The sequence below is a fragment of the Pleurodeles waltl genome, chromosome 10, assembly GCF_031143425.1.
Source record: "Pleurodeles waltl isolate 20211129_DDA chromosome 10, aPleWal1.hap1.20221129, whole genome shotgun sequence".
In the NCBI taxonomy this organism is placed as follows: Eukaryota; Metazoa; Chordata; class Amphibia; order Caudata; family Salamandridae; genus Pleurodeles; species Pleurodeles waltl.
Window position 1 is genome coordinate 110,940,005 of NC_090449.1, and position 27,064 is coordinate 110,967,068.

At 43.5% G+C, this 27,064-nt stretch overlaps 1 protein-coding gene across 1 annotated transcript in view; it reads right to left on the bottom strand.

Annotated features, from left to right (window-relative positions):
• Positions 1 to 27,064, bottom strand: part of INTS1 (integrator complex subunit 1) — a 494,737-nt gene that overhangs the window by 9,614 nt on the left and 458,059 nt on the right. The window contains exons 46-47 of the mRNA XM_069209905.1: positions 6,124 to 6,215; positions 2,954 to 3,063 (exon numbers count right to left, since the gene is read on the bottom strand). Coding sequence (XP_069066006.1) covers positions 2,954 to 3,063; positions 6,124 to 6,215 — 202 coding nt within the window. The remainder of the gene's footprint in view (positions 1 to 2,953; positions 3,064 to 6,123; positions 6,216 to 27,064) is intronic.

Consider the following 27,064-nt stretch of genomic DNA (forward strand, 5'->3'; position numbering starts at 1 on the left):
CCCAACATTTGCCATATTGCTGAGGTTACTTTGTGATGGGGTTAAGGGCTCCTGCCAAAGGTTTGTTGATCACAAGCTGAGCAGACTTATCTAGAGCCCCAGCAGGAGCAAGAGAACGGTAAGTATCTGCTCTGTCTGGGAATGGAGACTGTTTTGGCAAATAGAGGGGGAACCAAGGTGTGTTGCCACTTGCAGTCACACTTGGAAGTGGTGTCACTGTGAGTGGTAACTCCCCTCTATTAATGAGGGAAGAGTGATGAAATACAAGCCACAAAAGATCGTACATAAACAGTCCCGTTAGAATCACAATAGATCTCAAAATGTCAAAATCATATATTATAAAAATTCATATAAAGCTATGCATACATGGCAAGGAAAAGCAGCGCATCAGAAAGTAAATAAGCTGGGAACACTTTTCTTGACTGCAGAGCTGAAAAAAGACAGAGGCAGCAAGGTGGTGTCTCTCAGTTTTGAGGGCAGATAAGGACAGTTAGAAGTGGATAAGGGAATGTTGTGCCTGTAGGGATTAATGGGAGTTGTAATTCTCTATTGTAATTCCATTAAATTATCTATGGCTGCTGTTTATCTCAGTAAAGAAAAAGAAGCATAATCCTCGCCTTCATGTCCTTAATAGCATTCCAAATTCATGTCATGACAGCTAGCAAATTTGTATTCTTTCGCAAGTTTACTCCCCAGACACAAGGATGGATCAGTAAACTTTCTCAGCAATGCTGTTGTCCAAGATAACCTGCACCAACCCCTCTTGAAGGGGTTGGTGCAGTTGAAGGATGGCAGGAAGGCCTTGAACACCAGACAAATGGCCCACAGCTTCAACAGACTGATATGGGGTTGGGTTTCCACCTGAGTTCCTTGGGGCCCAAAAGCACGACAGAGTGTGTCAGAAGTGAGCCAAAATCTTCAGTATGGCCCCCCCCAAAGGCATCAATCTGCTGAGGCATTGCCAATGGCCCAGGAAACTCAGGCCACACCGGAATCAGTTGGGGAATCAAATTCACAACAAGGGACCTAGAGGGAGACCGCATGACATGACACTCTTGCAACTTTTCTTCATATAGGGTGGTGGGATGTGGTTAAGTCCTGCTTTTCTTTTTTGAGCTTGATCTTCGATTTGGACTTAATGTAGGTAGACCTCTTGCGGGAACAGCCTTGGAAGCAAGATCTACTTATGTACAGTGACATATAGCTTTGTTTCTCAGTACCAGATTGCCTTTGGGTGCATAGGGCATGTTTGTCGCACAACTCTGAGACATTTGCTGTATGGGTCCGTAACAGACATCTGCTTTCAACAGTGACTGTAAGGTTTGAAACCTTTGTTGGTTTTAGAAGAGGACACAATGCATTATGTTTGGAAGTCGTAAGAAGACATCAAAATTGGGAGCAGCGATCCTAATCGGAATTGAAAGGGGCAGAAATAAAGGAAGAAAGTAAAGGGCTTGTGCATCCACCTTGTTGCACAAAGGAGGATTGCTTGATACAGTTTCCAGATCGAGTCAGGCACCAAGAGAGTATTCTAAGGTGAGGATTCTGCTGTCAGAAGTATCCATCAGAAACAGACATACTATTAAAAAAATTCAATTAGTTTTTGAAGTGATTAGTGCCACAGGCTCCAAGCCAACAACCTCATCCTCCATCTCGTAAGGAAAAAAAGAAAACTACAGGAGATGACCAGCTGCAGAAGCCAAAGGTCTGCCAACACAGAAAGTTACCAGTGGATGAAATAGCTGAATCATAGCACAAGATGACCTGGGACATCTGGCAAGGGAAAAGATTCTGCTGATGTCCAAATCAACAACCACCCTATAGGAATATGGCTGGTTGCAGCTGCAATTTCTTGGTACTGATGAAAAGGCCAAGATGGTGGAGGAGATCCACTGTCTGCATCAGGTGAATGGAGACCAAGTAGAGTGAATTGTCCTTCAACAACAGTCACAGAAGTACAGAAAGATATGTACTCTAGACCTTGAGGTGGGCTGCTATGACCATCATCACCTTGGTTAAAAACACAGAAGCTGATGTCAGCTCAAAGGAAAGATCTTTATTCCACCACAAAGCACTGGAAGCTCCTTTGAGAACGCAGGATTGGAATGTTGAAGTAGGCGTCCTGCTAGCCTAAGGACAAAATCAACAGTCAATTACTAGGACATCAACTTGAACATGCCCGGTCACAAACAAGAGTTTGGCATCCTCAAATCTGGGAGAGGTTGCAGATAGCCACACTTTTGGGGAATAAGAAATAACACTTTACGTGTCTCAAGAGGTGGCATCCAGAAAGAGGAGGGAAATTATCCCAGAAATTTTCTGCATAGAAGATATAACCCCACAATTTTGAAACCACAATTTAGTTTGACAAATATTTTGGATTTGAACTTTAGATTTAACAGAATTTTCTTCCTTCCTTTATTACGTATGTCATTGGGGGGGGGTGGAGGGGTATTTTCTTTTCTTCTCTGAAGTAATCAGACAAGATCGAGATAAAGTCTCTACGCAGTATCGTGGACAGTGTTGTCCTGAAGAACAAATGAGGAAATGTGTTCCTAAACCAAGGATAGATTTTAAAACAGCATTTTAAATAGCAATCAATTAATAAATCAATTCTGAAGTGTCAAGGCTTATTTGAAAAGGATTGAGATTAGTAATTAAGAAACATTGAAGGTGTATTAAAATATTAAACTGCAATACAGAAGGCAGAACTAGATAGCCTCAAATTACATAATAAATCAGTCAGATGGAACTAACAGCTTGCAAAATTAGGGAAACAATTTAAGACCAGACTATGCAGCAAATTAATAAAAATTCATGCAGCATCCTTAGAGGCTGGGGAAGAGTCTAAAAAGATCTCCTGGTTCACCCCCAAAACTCATCTTTTTTATAGATAAATTCATGCCAGCCAGTGCTTAATATATTTCACAACAGGATGCAAAATAGTTCTTACCTTGGCAGAGGAGGGTGTACTCGGGTAGGTTCCTCAGTGCTGTCTGTACTACTTCGAAATCCCGACTTCCAAGACAGTACATATAGGTGGGAAGGTAGTCTGCGGCGATGCTGCAGAAACAAAACAAACAACACTGAGGCTACATATAAACCCATTGGGCAGATGGTGCTTAAAGCAAATATGTTTCAGTGTAAATAAATGAAGATCATGTTTGCAACAAATTGTTAGTGAAAGGATTTACAGAAAAATATGGCAATGCTGCTACATTGTACATTGGCAAAGGGAGACCAGGCAGACAAGTACTCCAGTTGTCCTTTACTCCTTGTTCGAACATAGGCAAGCATTGTTTCCTCTTTGTATTGCAAATGCCTTAACATAGGTTTCAATCAAATCTTTGTTCACCTAATGTTAGAAAAAGGCCCAGAATTAACAGCTCAGTAGTGTAACCAGATAAAATCTTGTATGTCAGCCTATGTTGATCTTTGGCTCACTGGAGTAAACATTACACATTGGATATATTCTTAATTAGCAATCAGTTGCATCCATGGTAGCACAAATCACAAATTTGACTGCATCTTGAATGGTCTGAGGCAATAAGGCCCTAAATTCTTAATAGCAGGAACACTGTCTTGACCTACCCTCAAGGCTAGGCTGGCCAAAAGGAACATTCACTTTCTGAACAATTCAGTCCTTTTCAACTATCTGTACAGGGGGCAGAGAGCGAGGTTATGGAGAATGAATTGTGGAGCTTGGTACATAAACCTCTCCAGAGTAAGATGGCATGCAAGGAAAGTCAGTGTCGCCGAGCATTGGTCTGTGGTGCATGTCCACCCACCTCTTCCCCAGTGGACAAGAGCAAGGCTTGGACCAAGTGTGCATAAGAGGGAGAGTGGACTTTGTTGAATGGAGCATGGGTTTTGAGGAAGTTAGCTCAAGTTGCAGGACTTCTGTGAGGACGTTTGTCTAACTTCAACAGTACGCAGTTGTGGGTCCACAAGCTCAGTAGCATGTCAAATTACCACAGCAAAGGAAGCCCTCTCTACCGCTGGCGGCCAAAAGGGAAAATCAACCCTTTATAAGGGGAAGTATCAAGCTCACTGGCCTCCTGTAAATCCACCATCCATCATCATCAAAGTCTTCTCTGAGAGGTGGTAAGCGGAGCAGAACCAAAAAGATGATGAAATCTCTGAACAAGGCTCCACGGGAGGGAAGGAATATTGCCATAATCAGGTTGTAAGGCAACCAGTTAGGACATAGTGGAGTTGGAATGCGACCTTGGTTGGGCTTGGATGGAATCTGCTTGTGGTCAGAGTTCAGAGTCGGCACCGGATCCCCATCGGACAACGTCATTACCAGCATCAATGAAAGTGGGACCAGGGCAGGTGCTGGAGTGGAAGTCAGCTCTGGAGTTGGGCGCAACCAAAGATAAGCTGTGTGGTCTCAGATGGTGCCAAGGATGGAATAATGGCGGTAAACTGACTGGAGACCCTGGCAGATCATTGGGACACAAAGGTACACCAGAGAGTCACAAGAGTGCCAAAAATAGGCAGCATAGCCTCCTTAAAGGAGTTGAGCAGCTGGGGCATCGTCAGTGGCCTGGGGAACTCGGATCGCATTGAGAATCAGTTGCAAAACTGGTTCCTCAATCTATCATCAGTAGTACTTGGTGGGCATCTTGATGCCCTTGCAACTTCTCAATGGATAGAGAGGGGCGAGATAACGTTGAGTTCTGCTTTGCCTTGTTATGTTTTCTCTTTGGTTGTGACTTTGACTGTGAACATGGCATAGGCAGTGGGCCAGCATCCTCGTCATGGAACGGGACATATAGGAGGTCTGTGAATTCTTTCTGGGTTCGGCGTCAAGCAGTTTCGATTCACTGTCTTGGGTCGCCTTTGGTTGAATGAGAATGTAATCACTGCACAGTATAGACTTGTGCACCGAGCCCAAACTTCAAAGAAATACCACATGCAGTTCTGTTACTGACCGCTGCTTTCTGCAGTTGCAACATGTTTCGAAGCCTGTAATTTTAGGTAGGGACATCATTCCCTTGCATATCTGGATTCATTTTGATAGTCATATCAAGACTGGTGAAAGAGGAAGTAGAGTTCCAGATCCAAGTTCGAAGATGCAGAAAGAAACTGACCTTGGCGCCCAGGGATGGCGCGTGTATGCTGCTCCACTCTGTCACTCACAGGTAAAGAAAGAAGCTTACATTGTACCACACAGTGCCCCCTAGCAGGGCACCAGTGCACTGCTATAAAACATTTTCAGGGCCTATCTCACGCCTGAGAAATATTGTAAAGGTGACAACTCTGTGGTAAGAAGTATGCAACAGAAAGAACAAGAAGACAAGACTCTCTCCACAACTATAAGTCTTACCCTTTTTCCAACAGTTCAGGACACAGCCTAAACACCTGTCCTCTGAGTTAATCCTCTGGTGCCTTCCAGGTTGTTCTTCGTACACACACTTCCATTCACACACCTGAATGCTCCCAAACACAGACAAACTCATGCTTTACCTCCCTTCCTGCCAAAGTACTTTGTCAGGCTCCTCGGCTGTACTGGTAGACTGTAGGTGGAGGGTTAAAGGTTGATGGTGGGCCATCGGAATACTACTTTACATGTCAATCATTGCTAATGAAGGACCTTCTCCCATCAGAAAAGGAAGAAATATTAATTTTCAGCTTCTTAATAACAGGATAGAGTTTGTATTTTGCACTCATGACAACAGGGATCTGGAATTTTAATTATATTCATGCAGTTCATATCCACAGTGGCGGGTGATATAAAATCAGGGAACCTGTCCAGTTCCATTGGACAGAAGAACGGTGCACTGTGACAGAACTACGGTAGTGAAATAAATTACAGGCCAAAGCCAAAGGAAAGAGGGAACTGGAATGTTCATGTATGCTCTTCCAGAACAAAGGAATATATTCAGTCTATTAATTAAGCAATTGAGGAAGCGTGAGCATACATATGCAGCATGTGTATACTTATCCTTAGTGATAAGGCAGACAAACTGGGAAAAGCAGAAACATTAGGAATGGAATGAGATGACAGCCAGGGGAAACTGACAGTACAAAAGTAAATAATAGTGTCAGTCCAATGACCACTTTGGAGAGATAAGCAACTTACATCCTCCCTATTCAACTGACTCAATTTTTTCTCACCTGGGATTGTTCTGTATTGAGCGGAGAGCCAGACTGAATGCCAAATTCCGACAGGACTCCTCTGAAGAACTCATTAATCTCTGGAGATCAGTCTGTTTGGATACAAAGATGCGCTATAAGATGCCAGTGTATGTCAAAAATCAGAGGCAAATAATGTTGATAATACATACATGGAAGCAAGGTTGGGCAAGTGTAAATGAGTAACCATTGCAGAGTGAACATTGCGATTTTCCAAAGTTATATAATGTCAGGCTGGTGAATGACATTCTCAAACTCTTGAGGTATTTCGTACATTCAGACACAATCAGAAGCACTGGTATGCAGATATTTGCTAAAATTTGCCAAATCTGCTTTAAATCCTTGAGAATTAAGCAGTTTGTGCATAGATTCTAAAATGGTAACTTGTTACAAAAACAAAAAGACAGCAAGACAGAGTGGGGTATTTTAGGAAAGGGGATTCATTTTTATGTGGCTGGTTAGGAGACCTCATCATGTAATAATGACACAGTCTTATACGGTCCAGCTAGGATTCTTTAATGAAACACCTAGGTCAGACTTGGGTAGCTGTGGCACACAGCTGTCAGGTTTAATCAAAGGAACAGGTGTAAAGCATTTAGAAGTACCAAAAGAACAGGTAAGTAAGAAACACAACACAAAAATCCAACAACAGTTTATAAACATAGAGCGTGTTTTTATCTTAAAAAAAAACAAAACAAAAAAAAAAAAAATCTATCATGGGGAAACTGGAACTGGAGACATGATTTTTTCAAAGGTAATTAAATTCTTTTGTGGGTATTATCTTCATTGTTTGGTTTATTTCAAACCATTACATCTTTAAAAGGAAACACAAAAAGTTTAAAACGCCGTTGCACACAGGAACACAAAGATTTTGCTTTGATGCAAGGGAACCACTGTGCCAGAATAAATACACCAGCCTAAGAAACAATAAAAAAATATACAGATAGATTAAATTGACAAGTGACATGACAATGATACTGCTTGGCGAGCAGTTAAAATTGGCCTTGGATTAAAATTTTATTTGAGGTCGCTGCAAAGGGCTAGTACACGGCCCAGGGGGAGCAGCAGTTCTTTGACAAAGTGCAAGATCCTGGTAGTGGCAGAAGTTCATCAAATGACAGAAGCAGTATCATAGCATTCGATAACAAAAAAAGGGGACATGTTAGTAAGCGAACAAAAGCCCCGTCAGAGGTGAACACAGCAGTAATTCTCCATGTGGAAATAGCTTCGTTTGAGAGCAAGAAGCAGCTATGGGTGTGCTAGAAGTGAGGGCCAGGCCCCCGCAGCCAAACTCTTGGGCAGGTGAGCCTCCTAGCGGCTAGCCTAACAAATTTGATCAGCTGAATGTTTAGGGTAGTGTTGACTGGGTTAAGAGAGGAGATGGTGGCCTGCTGGAAGGAACAAACTCCCAAGCTGACCCACTCTCATCTCAGGCTGGTTTTACACTCCTCTAATCTTTTGTAAAAGTGCAATAATTTGGTTTAAGCAGTTTAACAGTTAGTAGCCACTTGGCTGGAATGGCTACTTGTCTTTGCTTAGGGAGGCCACAACGATTCAGGTGCCAAAAACAGGGACCACTCAGAACTGCTGGAAATGACAGGTAACGGTTTTCTGGGACCTAAGTGTCCTCATGGTCTTTTTCTTCTTTAATGTGGTCCAGCTAAGAAGTTGTCCCGGTGCTGGGGATGCAGGTAGCCGAGGATACTGTGATGGTGGAGAGATGCTATGAGTGTTCCTGGAGCCACCCTTGTATCCATGAGGATTACAGGTCACCTCTAGTTTAGATCTCCAACGGTGCTTGGGTGTTCAATGCAGGTTTATGGCCAGATTTGAGAATATTAGAAGTAACTTTTACCTAATTGCGATTTTCTGCAAATCACAATTCGGAAATCAGCCAAATATCTTTATTTTGGCACTTGGCCATAAAAGCACATAAAAAGCCATAGCTGGCTGTTAGATTAATCATATAAAAAGTATAATGCAAAATGATCAAACAAGTTGCTTGCGTATAAAATCAATGGGTAAAAATCTTTGCTACATCTGGCCCTATATTCAGTAAATCGGTTAAAACAACATAAAGCAGCTTGAAAATGGAAAAAGTGACATGTAGCAGCAAGCAAGTAAAATTCAAATAACACTCTAAGGAAATTAGTCTGGTGTAAGTATACTGCACATCAAAACAGAAATAAGACACAACTTTCGAAATTATCTGGGGTGATACACATTGTTTATCTGATTCTCCGTCACCTTTCAGGCCTTAACTGAAACAATAAATTAACGCAGGCAGCATATATTATTATAATATTAAGTAAGGGCCATCAACAAACAGTTTAATTCACGTGACACTATGACTGTGAGTATTAGTCAAGTGATCAATAATCTAAGTCTATGTTCTTTATTCCAGCTTGTGAGGCCATAAAAGCACATACAAATTTAAGACATTATTACAACTTCCAATACATTAAAATTTAATAAAAGTGATGGGCCTATCTGAATAATCTCTAATCTAGGGTCCCTACAGAGAGCACTCAATTCCTCCATAGTTCCCCGTATAATCAGTGAACATATATAAATAATTGCTAATTACAATGCAATTTGTAAGGAAGGGACTGACAATCGTCTAGTGACTCTGCAAAGTACACTCGTTCTCAACATCACTGCCAGTATAATCACTCTTATCTATATAAAATGTCAAGATTAAGTACCGACCAGATAATAGTAGCTTTAAGGGCTCTTAGTTCTTGTCCTGCCCCATTCTCTAATCACGATAGCCACTAGGATACATTCACACAATTAATAGAGGACACAAATTCCTACTAAAAAATAAAGCTAATAATATTACCTTACCAGGCCCCTCTTTTGGTTATAGTTAACTACTCTTGTGCTGTCTGGTTAAGTATCTTAGCTCGCTTGTACCAGACACTAAGAAGAAAGTGGCTTACTGAATGAACTGTGTATCACCACCTGATAATCCCTAATCCCCAAAGATAAACAAATTGGCATGAGCCAGCAACGCCTTATGTCACGATACACTGGGCAAACAAAAATGATATGATTCACTGTCTCAAGCACAGAATTGCAAGCAGGACAAGAGGCAAGAGTTCCCCTTTTGCGCAAGAAGCATTCAGCGGTAAGCAGCCATATCTAAAGCGCAAGTAAAGGCTTTTTGCTTGTGGGGGAGTTAAATTATCTAAAAAGTCTTCAAACCTCGGTACAGGTCTGACCCCCAAAGATATTTCAGTCAGATGGGCCTGATTAGCCCTTATTTGTTGATGCTCCCGAATGTAGTGCCAAAATGCCTTGTTTAAGACCTGTTTATCTAATTTGCGAATTTGGTCAGAATCCTCCCAAAGAGCCTCAAGCTTCAGCTTCCTACACCAGGTGTAAATAAAACTCAGCCCTTGAACTTTTAAGTCAGAATCCAGTCTTAGTAGATTGCCTAAACAAACATGGTACGTGGCCAATTGAGGGGTAGACCAAATGCAAACCCAGTAGTGGAGGGGTTTGAGCTGCATGAGGTCGACACTCCACTGATACCCAAATCGTAGCACAAGGGAGTGAATGGTGTACTTATTGGGACAGCCACTAATGCCCTAAAACAAAATATTTTCAGCAACTTTAAGCTATGTGTTTTAGTCTAAGCCATATTTTGGGCGCCATTGGTAGCGGCAGAAAGGGCCTTAGCGCGGTAAGCCTCAAGAGCAGGTGAAACAGAACAAGTAGTGGTCGCTCTGAAAAAACGCAATATGGCATTAGACCTACGCAACAACATCAAACAGCTCTTTAAAATTTGAGGATCCCACTTAAACTTGTCTAACATAGTGATGACTAAATAATCAAAACACAACACCCTTTCAAGGTTTTCCTTGCCCACATTAACACTATTCGCTCTTGCAGGGCACTTGCCCAGACCATAAGTTTAGTATTTGCACAGTTTATCTTCAATCCTCTTTCATCGCAGAATGACCGAAGTCTTGTCAACAAATTTTGGAGCCCCAATGGGGATTTGGAAATTAACAGCAGGTAATCCACGAATTGGGATTTTCCCTCCATTTATGTTAGGGGAGTCGTTGACACATTACCCTAGGTACTCGCCAACATCATTCATGTGAAAAGAAAAGATCATGGGGGCCAGTACACAGCCCTGGCACACACCACTACAAATAGGTATTCTGGACGTCAGTTATCCATACCCCTGCACCACCTCCCCGCCCACCACCCCCACCCACCCCAGCGTGCCTGAGTGTAGTTTCCTGTGTGCAATGTGACCAAAATGTCTATGAGATCACTCATACCTATCTTCCTCAAGACTCTCCAGAGATTAGCACTTGGGATCAAATCAAAGGGAGCTCGTAGATCAACAAAAGTCACACATAACTTCTGCTGTCTTAGGAGAACCTGTTCCCAATATAGAACCAAAAACCTAAATACCTGGTCAATAGTGCTGATCTTAGGCTGGAAACCTGCCTGCAGGGCCGAGAATCCTCCTTTTGTAGCTGCCCACATCAATAGTTTGCCAAGCACTTGTCTTCCAAAAAATGTTTTAAAGATTATCCAGTAACACAATGGGACGATAATAAGCTGGATTACTTGCGTCTCCTTATTTAAATACTGAGATAATTTCAGCCCCCTTCCAAGTGTCCGGAATCTTGCCGCCTCTGGCTATTACATTCAATAGGGTATTTATGTACCAGGCCCAGGGTCTAGGTTCCATCTTGAGTAAGTCCCCTGGAATACAGTCCGGGCCAGGGGCTTTTAGGCATTTGAAGCTGCCTATTGCTACCAGAGTTTCCTCCATATTGAAAAACGGTAGGGCACAAGCTTCAGGTACGAAGCTAGGTGTGCCGATGGGCCTCGCCCCTACCTCATCTTCCAAGGACTGCTCATCGTTATGTCTTACAGAATATAAGGCACCAAAATAGTCCTCCCACTTATCCAGTGAGAGTGAGAGCACCTTTATCATGTTCTCTGGTCTCTTCTGCTATTAGTGTCAAAAGATGTAATTATATCTCTCTATCAGGGACTGGAGTAGGTCTTGCCATTTGTCCTCACCCCATTTTTTCTTTGCCTCTTTGAGTTCCCTTTTGAAGTCTAGCACGGGCACATTTAATGTCTGCCCTAATACATTTCCATATCGCTGACAGTAGGGAGCATTTGGCCAACCTGCAGTCCTGACTGAACCATCTAGGGATTTTTCAAAGAAATGGGCGTCTGCCCCAGCAGTCCCTAACAAAAATATATTTATGTTTGTCAAAAAGCAGAATATGAGATCCTAAGATAAAACCAGGATCAACAATCATACCTTCGAGTTCTGACATATGATGAACAAATAATCGATAGATCTCTGCGTACTTATCTTGGTTGGCCACAACTCTAAGCCACGCTACTCTGCGACTATTGTTTGTTGCACTAGGTTCTGGCAGTGCTGCTTGTTCCATGCTAGATGCCCTAAAAAGTTGATCCCCCTCTAGAGAGGTAGCCAGGGGATTATGATCACTATCTGTAGTACTCAGCACCTCCATATAACTAAGGTCCAGCCGCAACCAGACATCCACCAGCACATAATCGCTGACACTCCTCTGGCATCCTCTTCTAATTGTAGACGCTCTATTCTGGTCTGAGCAGGTTCTCCCATTGCAGGTTCGGAGCCCATGCGCTACCGTTAGTGCGACTACTTGTAAGGCGGTCTTAGTAAAGATGACTCTGCGAGTTGCATACCAATTGTGGGACACCCCAATATTCATCCTCTTCCTTAGTCACCAATTTAAGGGCATTACAAGGTTTCAACCAGGTGTTAGCGTCTCCAGCCACTATTATTCTGGAGTCCTGTTTGTAAATCTTCACTAAGCTATCTAACATGCCTAGGACTGGGGACTCGCTTGTCGCTGGCATAGAGCGAGCATATACATTCAGTATGGTCAGTGTCATGCCCCTAGGGAACATCAGCCTGATGCCATTAAATTGGGCAAGTCTACCTTAAGTGGTTCCTGCACGCAAGCAATGTTATTGCTAACCAAAATCATGAGACCACCCCCCAATCGCCCACCTCGGTTTCCTAGGTGGATGGCCTCTACACTATAGGTGGTAAATCCACTTACAAAAACCTGACTCACAGCCCATGTTTCTTGGAACAAGCAAATATCATATTTTCCTATAAGGAAAATCCAATCCTCGTCAATCAGCTGTGACTTCACCCCTGCCACATTCCACGAGAGTAGATGGAGATCTGTCCTTTGTCTAGCCATTAATTTAAGAGAAATGTTCTTCTTTTCATCTGTAGAAGGGTAAGATGTCCCTGCAGGGAGAGCAACCAGATTCAACCCAGCAGCAGCGACAAGAGACAAGGGAATACTCCCAGTTGCTGTCTGGTCTCCCGACGGACATAGTCAGTCCTGCTGATCTAATGTGGCAAGGGGAGTAAATCGATTACAGGTGGAGATAGGAATTCACTATTCCTAATGTATGAAACTAAGAGTTTCATGTAGCAATTCCTAGTGGGTCGCAAATTGACCTACCTCATGAATATTATTGAGGTGGGTCATAATTTGAGACCCCTAGGTATAAACACCATAACAGGGATGGTGGCCTGCTGAGGTCAGCAGACCATAAAGTATGTAACTGTTTTCCAATATAGCAGTCTTTTTTATTTATTGTTATTATTTTTTTAATTGCACCCGTTTTCCTTAAAGAAAAACAGGATGAGTTTAAAAATTTAGGTTTTTTCTTTCTTTTGTTTGATTGAGAAGACAGTGGTCCCATGCTGCTTTCCCTTAAATTGTATTTTTACATTCACAAATGGAAAGAGGTCTCAATGGGACCCATTCCAATTACCACTACACTTTGGTAGTTGGCAAATTATTAATGTTTTGCAAATGAAATTAGTTTGCAATACATTAGTAAATACCGTTTTGGTATGGTATTTGGAAGGGATGCCACTTCGAAATATCAATCAGTATTTGGTCGCAAACCGAAATTGCGATTTTGTAACACGCTACTGAATTGCAGTTTGGGTTTGATACATCCCAAAATGCTTTTTTGTGGCAGCAAGCTGGCTGAATCTGCACATTTGCAACTGGGGAAAACACAAAAAGTTTCTTACCTGTAGGTGCAGTTTTGCAGCTTAAAGAAGTTTTGGGATTCACATGCTGTGCATTATTCCATCATCTAGTGGTTGGGTCTGGAATTTTCCACTGCTTCTTAGTCCTTCCACTCTTTCTGTTTTTTTGTTTGTTGGTGGGAGTCGAGGGAACATCCATTTGGTGTCCCTTTGTGACATTGTCCTGCTTCCTCCAGATGTTCCCAACTTTGATAGCCATCTTCAGATTCTTTTTTGTGTTTTTTTTTATGCTTTCTCCTCCCACCTTCTTGGTTTAGGTGGGTGGTCGCCTGTGAATCCAAAAAATTCTTCAAGCTGCAAAACTACATCTACAGGTAAGAAACTTTACATTTTGCAGTGTGAATCTTCTCTGGATTCACATGCTTTACACTGATTTTGTAGGACCCCTTGCCCTACTTGAGCTTCTTTGTTCATTTGTATGACAATACAGTAATTTTTTGTAAACGTGTGTACTGATGACCATGTTGCTGCCCTGCAGATTTCACGTAATGGTATATTTGCCAAAAAAGCAATGGTTGCTCCTTTTTTCCGTATGGAATGTGGTCTAGGTAACACTGTCAAGGCTTCTCCCGCATAAGTGCGGCACCACTGAATTGACTGCACAATCCATCTTGTGATTTTGTTCTTAGTTACTGGTCTTTCTAAGAAACTATTTGCAAAAGATACAAGTAGTTTTTCAGTCTTTGTGATTGGCTTTGTTTTTTTTGATGTAGTACATATTGCCACACCTTGGGTCTATTGTAGGCAAAGTCCTTTCAGCGTGTGTTTTTAGATTTTGGAAGAAACTTGGGATTTGTATACTTTGATGTGAAACGACTTTTGGTATGAATTGTGTATCTGTTCTCAAGACAATTCTTTCCTTGTGAATTTGAAAGTAAGGTTCTGGTATAGTGAGTGCTTGCATCTCACTCACTTTGTATAGCGAAATAATAGCCACTAAAAAGCATTTTTTTAAGGTTAGCATCTGTAAGAGTTTTTCATGAGCTGAATGAATACCATATTCAGGTTCCATGTGATTACTGGTATCTTTCTTGATGGTGCTATTATTTTTGCTTCCTCTAAGAATCTTCTTACTACTGCGACATGCAAAACACTTCTTCCCATATGTCCTCTTGTGTTGGCCACCACTGCTGCTAGATGAACTTTAAGGATGCTTATGTGAGACACAGGCTGTGTGCCATGTCATGTTTTCACTTTTGTCTGCACCAAGACATACAGCCTGCAATTGTAGTCTGTCATGTGCTTGGTGAGGGGTCCCTTAAGATGGCACAAACCTCGTGCTGTAGCCCTTAGGGACCCTATTTAGCACCTTAGGCCCTAGATACCACACGTACCATTTACTAGGAAATTACAGAGGGTGCTATAGGATTGGCCAATTAGGGAAACAGTTGTACAATTTAGGGAGAAAAAACACTGACACTAAGGACCTGGTTGGCAGGGACCTAATGCACTTAATTCAAAGCTGCATCAAAAACCAGGCAAAAAGTGTGGGGGGTACTGCAACAAAAACAGATCCCTACAATGCCTGCTTGCACATTCCAATGAACACAAGGCACAATAAATACCTAATGTTTGTAGGGAACAGAACACATTATCAATTCACTTTGCTAGCATTCGGGATAAAATTAGTACCAAGAGTGTTCACAAAGTGTCTGACAGCAGTGGCAGGACACTTGAGAAGGAAGGGAATACATAAGTATCCATACCTTGACAATTGGTTAGTAAGAGCAAACCCCTACAAAAAAATGGAAACAGGACATTCAAATAGTAATGAAGATACTGTACAATGTAGGTTTCTCTTTGAACACAGAAAAGTCCTCTCCAGAGCCAGAACAAGAAAAGATTTTCTTCGAGCAAGGATAAACTCAATTAAAGGGAAAGCGTTCGCCAACAAGAAGAGCATGCAAACCCTAATGGGAGAGACTCTCCACTTCCGCAAGGGGCAAGCTCTGACAATAAGGACAGTGGGGAAACTATTAGGAAAGATGACATCATGCATTCCTTTAATCCCATATGAGCGACTCCACATGAAACCAATTCAAGAGTGGCTTCAATGGTCACAGGCATCAGGGAGTTGGGAAGATCTAGCGGTTGTCACGCAGAAGATACAGGAGAAAATTGCAAGGTGGAAGAGGGAACACATTACACAAGGGAGACCATTTACACAGCCAACTCCTTCAGTAACAATAACCATAGACGCTTCTCATATGGAATGGGGAGCACACATGGGATCACTCAAAGTACAAGGAATCTGGAAGTAATAGGATGTGGTACAACTTATCAACATCCTAGATATGAAGACAGTCTTTATAGCCCTGAAAGCTTCCCAAAAACATCTTTAGGGGAAGATAATATTGATTCAGACAATACAACCACAATGTTTTGCTTCAACAAACAGGGAGGGACTCAATCCCCGCCTCTAAAAGGATTAGCTTGGCAACTCTGAAAATGAGCAATTCAAAGTAACCTGGTGATCCAAGCGATACAGCTACCAGGAAAGAACAATGTTAAAGCAGACATACTGAGCAGACATGCCCATAGGATGTCACTCAGAGTAGTAGAAAGGGCCTTTCAGAAATGAGGTACATCAATATTAGATCTGCTTGCAATAGTACAGAATGCAAAATGCCAAAGCTTCACATCCAGATAGCCACACCACCTGTCCCTGGGGAATGCATGTTTGATAAACTGGCCAGGGACATTTGTATACACTTTTCCCCAATTGCACTGTTGCACAAGGGGATCACAAAATGCAAGAGAAGTCACATAACCCTAATATTTAATTGCACAACAGTGGGCAAGACATACCGGTTTTTCAGAAAGAATGCAACCAGCTCAAGGAAACTTTCAAAAGCTACCAAAACACCAGGATCTGTTGCCAATGAAAAAAGGAAGGGTATTACACCCAGAGCCAGATTCTTTGAATCTAAGGCCATGGCTTCTGAAGACAGAATTTGGACATTTAATTTACCAGAAAAGACATTGGCAGTATTAAGCAAGGCAAGAAAGCCAATAACAGAAAATGTTATATGGCAAAATGGAAGTTTTTTTTCACTTTGGTGTGTAAAGAAGGGAACAGTAAAGGAAATCACAAAGGGACAAAACAGTTTTAAAATGTTTAACTCAAGAGCAGATATGCCCCTGCTTTGTCTTTGTCAAATCTCAGACATAGTAAGTGACCAGGGAAGCCATTTTAAAATGCTTGTGCTGGACACTGGTCAATACAAGTTCCCCAGCTACATGATGGTTTCATTGAAGATAGGGATATTTGGTATCAAACATATCATATTGATAAGCCCACACTGATTCCAGTTATGGATTTATCAATACATGCAGCCATAGGGCACCTTAGAAGTTTCCCTTGGAAACCCACCAGCCTCTGGTGTGCTTGACTGGGTTCTGCCAGCCTGCCACCGAGACACTCTTCCGACCTTCTAGAGTGAGGACCTCCTGCTATCTTGAGGCCCAGATCAAAAGCCTGTCTTGGAAGAAGGTGTAACAACCCATTCCCACAGGATGACCTGCTGATTAGCCTTCCTAAGGCGGCAAGCCTCAAAGGGCTGCCGCCTTTGAAATGCAAATCTGGCTTCCGTCACAGGAGAGGAAGCCAGCCCCCTTTCCAGTGCCCACTTTGCACCTAAATAATCGGGAAAATTAGCTAATCAGGTAGGCGTGCCACCTTCAGGCTAGTACCTCTTCTAAGGTGGGCTACTGCAAGGTGAACATGAATTTCCGAGGTAGCCATCTTTGTGATGTCATACCTAGGAATTCTGGGACAGGGATATACCCACTTGCCATAGGAAGTGGTCATATGGTGGGCGTATTGACTCCAAGGGTTAGTAGCCCATTGGTTACACTCCTAATATCCCTAAATTCAGTATTTAGGGGAGCCCATGGCACCAGAGAAGCAGATCCTGACGACCTAAGAAGACCAATGACACCAAAGAACTGCAAAAGCAGAAAAGGAGAAAAGAAGCAACTGACCTGGTACCAACCCTGCTGGCCTGTCTGGATCCCTCATAGAAAATCTGCACCAAAGTCGACTCTCCTGCAGCTGTGATTCCAGAACCCTGGGAAGACTGCCTCTGCCTTCGAAAAAAAACTCAAGACCTCCTGTGAACAGCAAACCTGTTTTCCAGCCAACTCCATGAGAAGAGATTGAAGCATCCAGAACCACCAAAACCTGACACCTGAAGTCATCACTGTACTAGCCATCTCCACCCCGATTTGAAGTGGCAGCTGTGTCAACAAGGTTCCCTAACCCTCAGAGTCTGAGTCCATCATGTTTTCACCCCTCCTGGACTCCCTGACGATGCCTGCACCCTCTGCAAGCAATCTCCTTCTCCTCCTTTCCCCAAACCCCCCACAAACACATTGGTAAAGAAAACCTGACATCCAAGGACATCTCTGCCCCCTTTGCCCTATAGCTGTGCAGAAAAGGACCAAAGGTGTCTACCTATGCCCGAGCATTCGGAGGCCTAAGCCCGCTGTTGGTTTAGCTTGACTGGCCTCCTGGCAAAAGCCTCCAGCTTCTTTTCACAGTGACTGATCTCCATAGTAACACATTGGGCATCCAACACTGTTTTGCACTCTGCACCCGGCCATACCATGCCGCTGAGTGTACTGGTGGTGCTGCCTTGGACCTTGCCCACTACTCATCTTAACTCCTGGGGATTGGTCTTGTAAATCGCTGTACTCTACCTGTTTACAGAACTTATTTTCCATCCCATAAGATAACATTGGAGAACTTAGAAATCGCACTGTGTCAACTTTTTAAGGTGAAAAGAATTCTTATTTAAAAACATACTTACCTAAACTATTTTTCTTTGATATCTAAACATATATAAAGATACTGGCTATTTTTATAAATTGATGTGGATCTCCTTCTTGAGTCAGGTGCCTCATTTATTGATGTGTGTATCTGTAGATGTCTTGCACTCCTCTGTGTTAAGCCTAAGGCTGCTCAACCACACTACCCCATGAATAGACAACTTTGGGATTGCATAGGAAGCAATGTCCACTCAGTGGGAACCCCTGGGACTTTACATGGTATTCAAATACCACATAAAGGGCCAGCTTCCACAGGTATCCTTCAAGTTTATTGTTGCCATGTAATCTCCTTTTTGCAACTGTTGTATGACTTCCTGTACAGTTGGCATTTTTAATTTGAGTTTTTATAAATTGTTGAAGAACCTGAGGTCTAGAATTGAAATCACTGATCCGTCTACCTTTGGTATTAGGAAATATGTTCAGTAATTTCCCTTGTTGATTTCTTGGATTGGGACTTGTTCTATGCTTGCTTGTCTAGCAACTCCTTGATCTCTTTGAGGAGTTGAGCTGTTTCCTCTTTGGAGTGGACCAATTTCTTTTGTCCCCTTGTCGACTGGAATTTGATTAGTTCTATGCAATTTCTCAAATGAATTATTTAAATATATTTGTCTGAAGTTATCATCCTCTACTCCTGGAGAATTTGTTTTTAATCTTTCACTGACTAGTGTGCTGTGTTTGAAATCTGACCGATTGTTTTTTATTTTTCGCTGACGGTGTTTGTGAAAGAGTAATAGTTGTTGTGAAGTCAATTACTTGAGGGGGTTGAGCCTCCTCTGCTTGGCTATCCCCTCCCTATGGCTCTTCTTCTAAAGGAATTGCTAACTTGTTGCTGATGCTGGCTGCTTTGCTGTTTTGTGGCAGTTCGGATGCTGCTCTGGGATCCTTGGTGTAAACATCCGTCCTGGAAGCTTCCTCTGGAGACTGGGCTTCATGCAGAGAACATAGCCCTTCGCATTGCGCCCCGAAACTGCAGAGCGCCCATAGACTTCGCTGTTTCATTGTCTTTTTTCAAATGGTTGAGACTTTCGTCCACCGAGTTTACAAACAACTGTTATCTGTATAATGGAGTGTTTATGATGTTAGCTTGGACTTTCTGCATGAATCCTGAAATTTTCAACCAATTCAATTCATTTATTTATGATACAGAACTCACATGGAGATTCACATAAAACATTATATAAATACAAAAAGAAAACCCTAAAATGTATGACCTATAACCAACCAAACAGTACACCGACTCCAATTCTAACCAGTTAAGTTAAATAATGTAATGAATACAATTAAACACTTAAAACAGTATAAAAAGTCTGTAGCAAAACAATGTGTGTGGCGGGACAAAAGGCCTGTAATTCTTCTGATACAGAGGGTAGGGAGAGTTGGAGGCAGATTGGGCGTAACCATTTCCGAAGATACAACAACAAAGCCAGGCAAAAAAAAAAAAAAAGAACATGGTTCGGATCTTGGATACCATTCTCACAAAAATTACAACTCGCCAAGGACCCATACCATCTTGCTCATAATACACTGAGCGATAGCAGCCCCTGCAGTAACGGGAGCCAGAATCGTCTAATCCTGTGCATTAGGTTCCACTTAAGATAGGGTTGCATTTCCTTCAGTGACACAGAATGTAATGCAGGATGGAAACCCTGCCTGTCTCAACAGGCCTTTGTATCCAAGTAAAAACGTAACCACCATGAGTGAAGCCTCAGTGTGATGCCCATCATCATTTGGCAGCTTGATGTATATGTCGAACCAGAGCAGATTTTAAACAAGTGTTGGCAATGTTTTTGCCACTTTTCACAAGATGCGCTGCCCTCTTCTTATACTGCTCAGGGAGGTATTTCATATGTCCACTCATCTCCTCCCAATCTTGATGAGCGTGTCTATTGAGTAGTGCATTAGAGTTTACAATACGCCACTGGTTTGCTGCACTACACTCAGGTCTGCATCACATGAGTTTCATTTTCTTACTTTCCTTTTCAGGAGGGGGCCTCCCAAGATGGAGGGGATGTTGCCCCTCTTTCTGGCTTTTGATGTGAATATGAAGTCTGCTGGGAAAATGCCTTTAATAGAAGCAGGATGCTTGGAGGAATACAGCCCTTGGAGTCACTGCTCTAAAAGTTCTGGCTCTCTAAAAGCTTCCTTACCCTGGGGACCAGGATGCTTGAGCGCATAGTTAGGTTCCTTACCTGACTGGGCAGCTGTGTTTCGAATAGGAAGCATAATGAAAATGTCACTTACCCAGTGTACATCTGTTCGTGGCGTCAGTCGCAGTAGATTCGCATGTTCTGCAATAGCTCGCCATCTGGTGTTGGGCCGGAGTGTTACAAGTTGTTTTTCTTCGAAGAAGTCTTTCGAGTCACGGGACCGAGTGACTCCTCCTTTTGTCTCCATTGCGCATGGGCGTCGACTCTATCCTCGATTGTTTTTCCCCGCAGAGGGTGAGGTAGGAGTTGAATTGTAGTAATAGTGCCCATGCAATGGAGTGACTAAGTATGCACCTATTTAAGGTTGAGATGATACATATATAAATAATTGAAGGTAACTTCCAAACTGCTACAGGCTCCCGGGGAGGCGGGTGGGCACATGCGAATCTACTGCGACTGACGCCACGAACAGATGTACACTGGGTAAGTGACATTTTCAGTTCGATGGCATCTGTCGCTGTAGATACGCATGTTCTGCATAGACTAGTAAGCAGTTATTTCCCCAAAAGCGGTGGATCAGCCTGTAGGAGTGGAAGTAGTCTGAAATAATGTCCTTAATACGGCTTGACCTACGGTGGCTTGTTGTGCGGATAACACGTCTACACAGTAGTGCTTGGTGAATGTGTGAGGCGTAGACCATGTGGCTGCCTTACATATTTCTTGCATTGGGATGTTTCCTAGAAAGGCCATGGTAGCACCTTTCTTTCTGGTTGAGTGTGCCCTTGGTGTAATGGGCAGCTGTCGTTTAGCTTTAAGGTAGCAGATTTGGATGCATTTAACTATCCATCTGGCTATACCTTGTTTTGAAATTGGGTTTCCTGCGTGAGGTTTTTGAAATGCAATAAAGAGTTGTTTAGTCTTTCTGATGTTTTTTGTTCTGTCAATGTAATACATTAATGCTCTTTTGACATCTAATGTATGTAGTGCCCTTTCAGCTACGGTATCTGGCTGTGGAAAGAACACTGGAAGTTCCACTGTTTGATTTAGATGGAACGGTGAAATAACCTTTGGCAAAAATTTAGGATTGGTTCTTAGGACGACTTTATTTTTGTGTAGTTGTATAAAAGGTTCCTGTATAGTAAACGCCTGAATCTCGCTTACTCTTCTTAGGGAAGTAATGGCGATGAGAAATGCCACCTTCCAGGTTAGGAACTGTATGTCGCAGGAGTGCATGGGTTCAAAAGGTGGACCCATAAGTCTAGTTAGGACAACATTTAGGTTCCATGAAGGAACAGGTGGTGTTCTTGGTGGTATAATTCTCCTAAGGCCCTCCATGAATGCTTTAATGACTGGTATCCTATATAGGGAAGTTGAATAGGTAGTTTGCAGGTATGCAGATATTGCTGCAAGGTGAATCTTAATGGAAGAGAAAGCTAGGTTAGATTTTTGTAAGTGAAGCAAGTAACCCACTACCTGTTCTGGAGTTGTGTGTAATGGTTGTATTTGATTAATATGGCAGTAGCAAACAAACCTCTTCCATTTACTTGCATAGCAGTGCCTGGTGGATGGCCTTCTGGCTTGTTTTATGACTTCCATACATTCTTGGGTAAGTTGTAAGTGCCCGAATTCTAGGATTTCAGGAGCTAGATTGCTAGATTCAGCGATGCTGGATCTGGGTGTCTGATCTTTTGGTTGTGCTGTGTCAACAGATCTGGCCTGTTGGGCAATTTGATGCAGGGTACCACTGATAGGTCTAGCAGCGTTGTGTACCAGGGTTGCCTTGCCCAAGTTGGTGCTATCAATATGAGTTTGAGTTTTCTTTGACTGAGTTTGTTTACCAGGTAAGGAAGGAGAGGGAGAGGAGGAAAAGCGTAAGCAAATATCCCTGACCAGTTCATCCATAGGGCATTGCCTTGGGATTGTTTGTGTGGGTATCTGGATGCGAAGTTTTGGCATTTTGCGTTCTCCCTTGTCGCAAACAAGTCTATCTGAGGTGTTCCCCAGAGTTTGAAATAAGTGTTCAGAATTTGGGGGTGAATTTCCCATTCGTGGACCTGTTGGTGATCTCGAGAGAGATTGTCTGCGAGTTGATTTTGTATCCCTGGTATAAACTGTGCAATTAGGCGAATTTGGTTGTGAATTGCCCAATGCCAAATTTTTTGTGCTAGCAGGCTTAACTGCGTGGAGTGCGTCCCCCCCTGCTTGTTTAGATAATACATTGTTGTCATGTTGTCTGTTTTGACGAGAATGTATTTGTGAACTATTATTGGTTGGAAAGCTTTTAGTGCTTGAAAAACTGCTAGAAGTTCTAGGTGATTGATATGCAGTTTTGTTTGATGTACGTTCCATTGTCCTTGTATGCTGTGTTGATCGAGGTGTGCTCCCCACCCTGTCATGGAAGCATCTGTTGTTATTACGTATTGTGGCACTGGGTCTTGGAAAGGCCGCCCCTTGTTTAAATTTATGTTGTTCCACCACAGAAGCGAGAGGTAAGTTTGGCGGTCTATTAACACCAGATCTAGAAGGTGACCCTGTGCTTGAGACCACTGTGATGCTAGGCATTGTTGTAAGGGCCTCATGTGCAGTCTTGCGTTTGGGACAATGGCTATGCATGATGACATCATGCCTAGGAGTTGTAATACCATCTTTGCTTGTATCTTTTGTGTTGGATACATGCGTTGTATGATGGTGTTGAAATTTTGAATTCTTTGTGGACTTGGAGTGGCTACTCCTTTTGATGTGTCTATTATGGCTCCCAGGTATTGTTGTACCTTGCGTGGCAGAATTTTGGATTTTGTGAAATTGACGGTGAACCCTAGTTTGAAGAGGGTTTGTATGATATGATTTGTGTGATTTGAGCACTCTATTAGCGAATGGGCCTTGATTAGCCAGTCGTCTAGATATGGGAACACATGTATCTGCTGCCTTCTTATGTGTGCTGCGACTACCGCTAGACATTTGGTAAAGACTCTTGGTGCGGTTGTTAATCCGAAAGGCAGTACCTTGAATTGGTAATGTATTCCTTTGAATACAAACCTTAGGTATTTCCTGTGCGATGGGTGTATTGGTATATGGAAATAAGCATCCTTGAGGTCTAAAGTTGCCATGTAGTCGTGCAGCTTTAGCAATGGCAATACTTCTTGTAGTGTGACCATGTGGAAGTGGTCTGATTTGATGAAAGTGTTCACTACTCTGAGGTCTAGGATTGGTCTCAGTGTTTTGTCCTTCTTTGGTATCAGAAAGTACAGTGAGTAAACTCCTGTGTTTATTTGTGTGTTTGGCACTAATTCGATTGCATTCTTTTGCAGTAGTGCCTGCACTTCTATCTCCAGGAGATTGGAATGGTGTGTTGTTAAATTTTGTGCTTTTGGTGGTATGTTTGGAGGGAACTGTAGAAATTCTATGCAATAACCATGTTGGATAATTGCTAGAACCCAAGTGTCTGTAGTGATTTTCTCCCATGCTCTGTAATAATGACCTATTCGTCCCCCCACTGGTGTTGTGTGGAGGGGGTGAGTGACATGTGAGTCACTGTTTAGTAGTAGGGGTTTTGGGGCTTTGGAATCTTCCTCTATTTCTAGGGAATTGCCCTCCTCTATATTGTCCCCGAAAACCTCCTCTATACTGTCCTTGGTAACTGGACGGTGTGGCTTGTGAGGTGCTGGCTTGTGTGCTTTGACCCCGAAACCCCCCTCGAAAGGGCGTTTTACGGAATGAGCTGTAATTCCCTCTGCTCTGCGGGGAGTAGAGTGCGCCCATGGCTTTGGCAGTGTCCGTATCTTTTTTGAGTTTCTCAATCGCTGTGTCCACTTCTGGACCGAACAGTTCTTTTTCATTAAAAGGCATATTGAGAACTGCTTGTTGAATCTCTGGTTTAAATCCAGACGTTCGGAGCCATGCATGCCTTCTGATAGTTACAGATGTATTAATTGTCCGTGCAGCTGTATCTGCAGCGTCCATGGAGGAGCGGATCTGGTTGTTGGAGATGGCCTGTCCCTCCTCAACCACTTGTTTTGCCCTATTTTGTAAGTCCTTGGGCAGATGTTCAATGAGATGTTGCATCTCGTCCCAGTGGGCTCTGTCATAGCGCGCAAGTAGTGCCTGGGAGTTCGCGATGCGCCACTGGTTTGCAGCTTGTGCTGCGAGTCTTTTACCAGCTGCATCAAACTTGCGGCTTTCTTTATCTGGGGGTGGTGCATCTCCAGATGTGTGAGAGTTGGCCCTTTTCCTAGCTGCTCCTACAACGACAGAGTCTGGTGGCAGCTGTGTAGTGATGAAAACCGGGTCCGTAGGAGGCGGCTTATACTTTTTTTCTACCCTTGGTGTGATTGCCCTACTTTTAACCGGCTCCTTAAAGATGTCTTTTGCGTGGCGGAGCATACCAGGGAGCATAGGCAGGCTTTGGTATGAGCTGTGGGTGGAGGAGAGTGTGTTGAATAAGAAATCATCCTCGACCTGTTCTGAGTGGAGGCTTACGTGGTGAAATTGTGCTGCTCTAGCCACCACTTGAGAGTACGCGGTGCTGTCTTCTGGTGGAGATGGCTTCGCAGGGTATGCCTCCGGACTGTTATCTGACACTGGGGCGTCGTATAGGTCCCATGCGTCCTGATCTTGGTCACCCTGGCTCATGGTGGTGTGAGCTGGGGAGTGTGATGGAGTTTGTGCTGGTGAAACGTCAATCACGGGCGGAGGTGAGGGTGGTGGTGTAACTCTTTTCACCACTTTTGGTTGTGGTGTTTGTTCCGTCTGGAACTCCAACCTCCTCTTTCTCCTAATGGGGGGAAGGGTGCTTATTTTTCCTGTCCCCTGCTGAATGAAGATACGCTTTTGCGTATGGTCCACATCAGTTGCTTGTAGCTCTTCCTCAAACCTATGCTTCTGCATTTGGGAGGTTAGCGAGTGCTCTTCTGTATAAGAGCCTGAAGCTGGGTCGCTTGCAGTTTGTTTCGGCATCGAAACTTTGTCTGCGTGTTTTTTCGGCTCCGAGGTGACTTTTTTCCTTTTCGGGGCCGAAACCTCTCGGCGTCGATCTGTTTCTGTGCCGCTGTCTCGGCGTCGAGCCGTGTCCACACCGGCATCACGGTGTCGAGGCTTGTCTCCAGCACTTTCTCGGTCCCGAGAAGGCTGCGTGCCGGTGTCTCGACCGGAGTCGGACGATCTCGGCACTGTTTGGGCCTTTTTCGGTGCCGATGGTCGGTCACCGAATTTATGGGTCGAGCCATGGCCTGGTGGCAGTGGCGTCCCCTGGGCCTTGTAAATGTTTCTCTGTGTGGTTTTCGACGTCTTACTCACGGTTTGTGTATCGTCGAATCCTTCGGAGTCGGAGTCTTGGATCGAGAAGGTACCTTCCTCTTCCTGTTTCTCGAACTCCCGTTGGGCTGTCGGTGCGGACGCCATCTGAAGTCTTCTGGCTCGACGGTCTCGGAGTGTTTTTCGGGACCGGAACGCACGACAGGCCTCGCAGGTGTCTTCGCTGTGCTCAGGTGACAGGCACAGGTTGCAGACCAAGTGTTGGTCTGTGTAGGGGTATTTATTGTGGCATTTGGGGCAGAAACGAAACGGGGTCCGTTCCATCGGCGTTCTTCAGCACGCGGTCGGGCCGACCAGGCCCCGACGGAGGATCGAAAAAACTACCCCGAAGGGCACCGGAGCTCTTCGATCTTCGATGCGGTGTTGAATGTAAGTACGCCGATCCCGAACGCAACAATACCGACGAAAATCTTCCGAAATTAGCTAATTTTCCGTTCCGAAACTCGGAGCGACAGGAACACGTCCGAACCCGATGGCGGAAAAAAAACAATCGAGGATAGAGTCGACGCCCATGCGCAATGGAGACAAAAGGAGGAGTCACTCGGTCCCGTGACTCGAAAGACTTCTTCGAAGAAAAACAACTTGTAACACTCCGGCCCAACACCAGATGGCGAGCTATTGCAGAACATGCGTATCTACAGCGACAGATGCCATCGAACCTATGGTTTATCCTCCGGGAGCTGTAAATTCAATCTGTCAGCTGTGTTTTTTATTACCCGATTGTACATCCCAATATCATCTGGAGGTGAGGGCTTGTATAGGTAAGATTCTACTTTCTCTTCATGAGAGTTTGTTTCTATGCCTTCCAATTGCGTTTTGATGTATTCACCTTTCTCTGTAGCCTGATGCACCCGTTTGATCTTTTTACTCTTCATAAAAGAGGCCTTTCTCCTCCTCTTGAGACTCAGGTGTGAATGGTGGCTTTATTTCTTCGACTTTGGTCTCTGATATCTCTATCGGCATCAAAGTGTTCTGTGGGATCCTAAATCTCATCAGTCTGTCATTGATTTGATACATTTAGGCCTCAAGTCACTTCCTTTTCTTTCGAAATTACATCCTGTTCTTTGGGGTTGGAGTCAACGTTTCTTTTGATGACAAATCAGTTGTCGATCTTCAATGTTCGGCTCTTGACTGGTGCAATTTCAACATTGATGCTTTTTTTCCCCAAACGTCCTTCGATGAACAGGGTTTTTTCTGAGTTCTATCTCCACTGGAGTCAGCCTCGAAGGATCTGTGAGACTCCTTGCCATGGGGCGTGCCTGCAGGTGGTGAGTGTTTCGATGCTGAGGCTCCCCCTTGTGTGTCCGTGAGTCTGTTTTTTTTTCGACTAGTGCATTTTTGTAGAGGCCGAAGTATCTCATACCTCAGGTTTTCAGGTCTTCTTTGTAGCCTGTTCATCGACATCAATGATCTCCCGGTCACCCTCTGATGTTTCTCCTTCTGCCCCCTCATTCTCTTTGTCATCACTCGAAAGACCAAGATCTCTCAGGGATGGTGTAGACTTTGGACCTAGAATGCT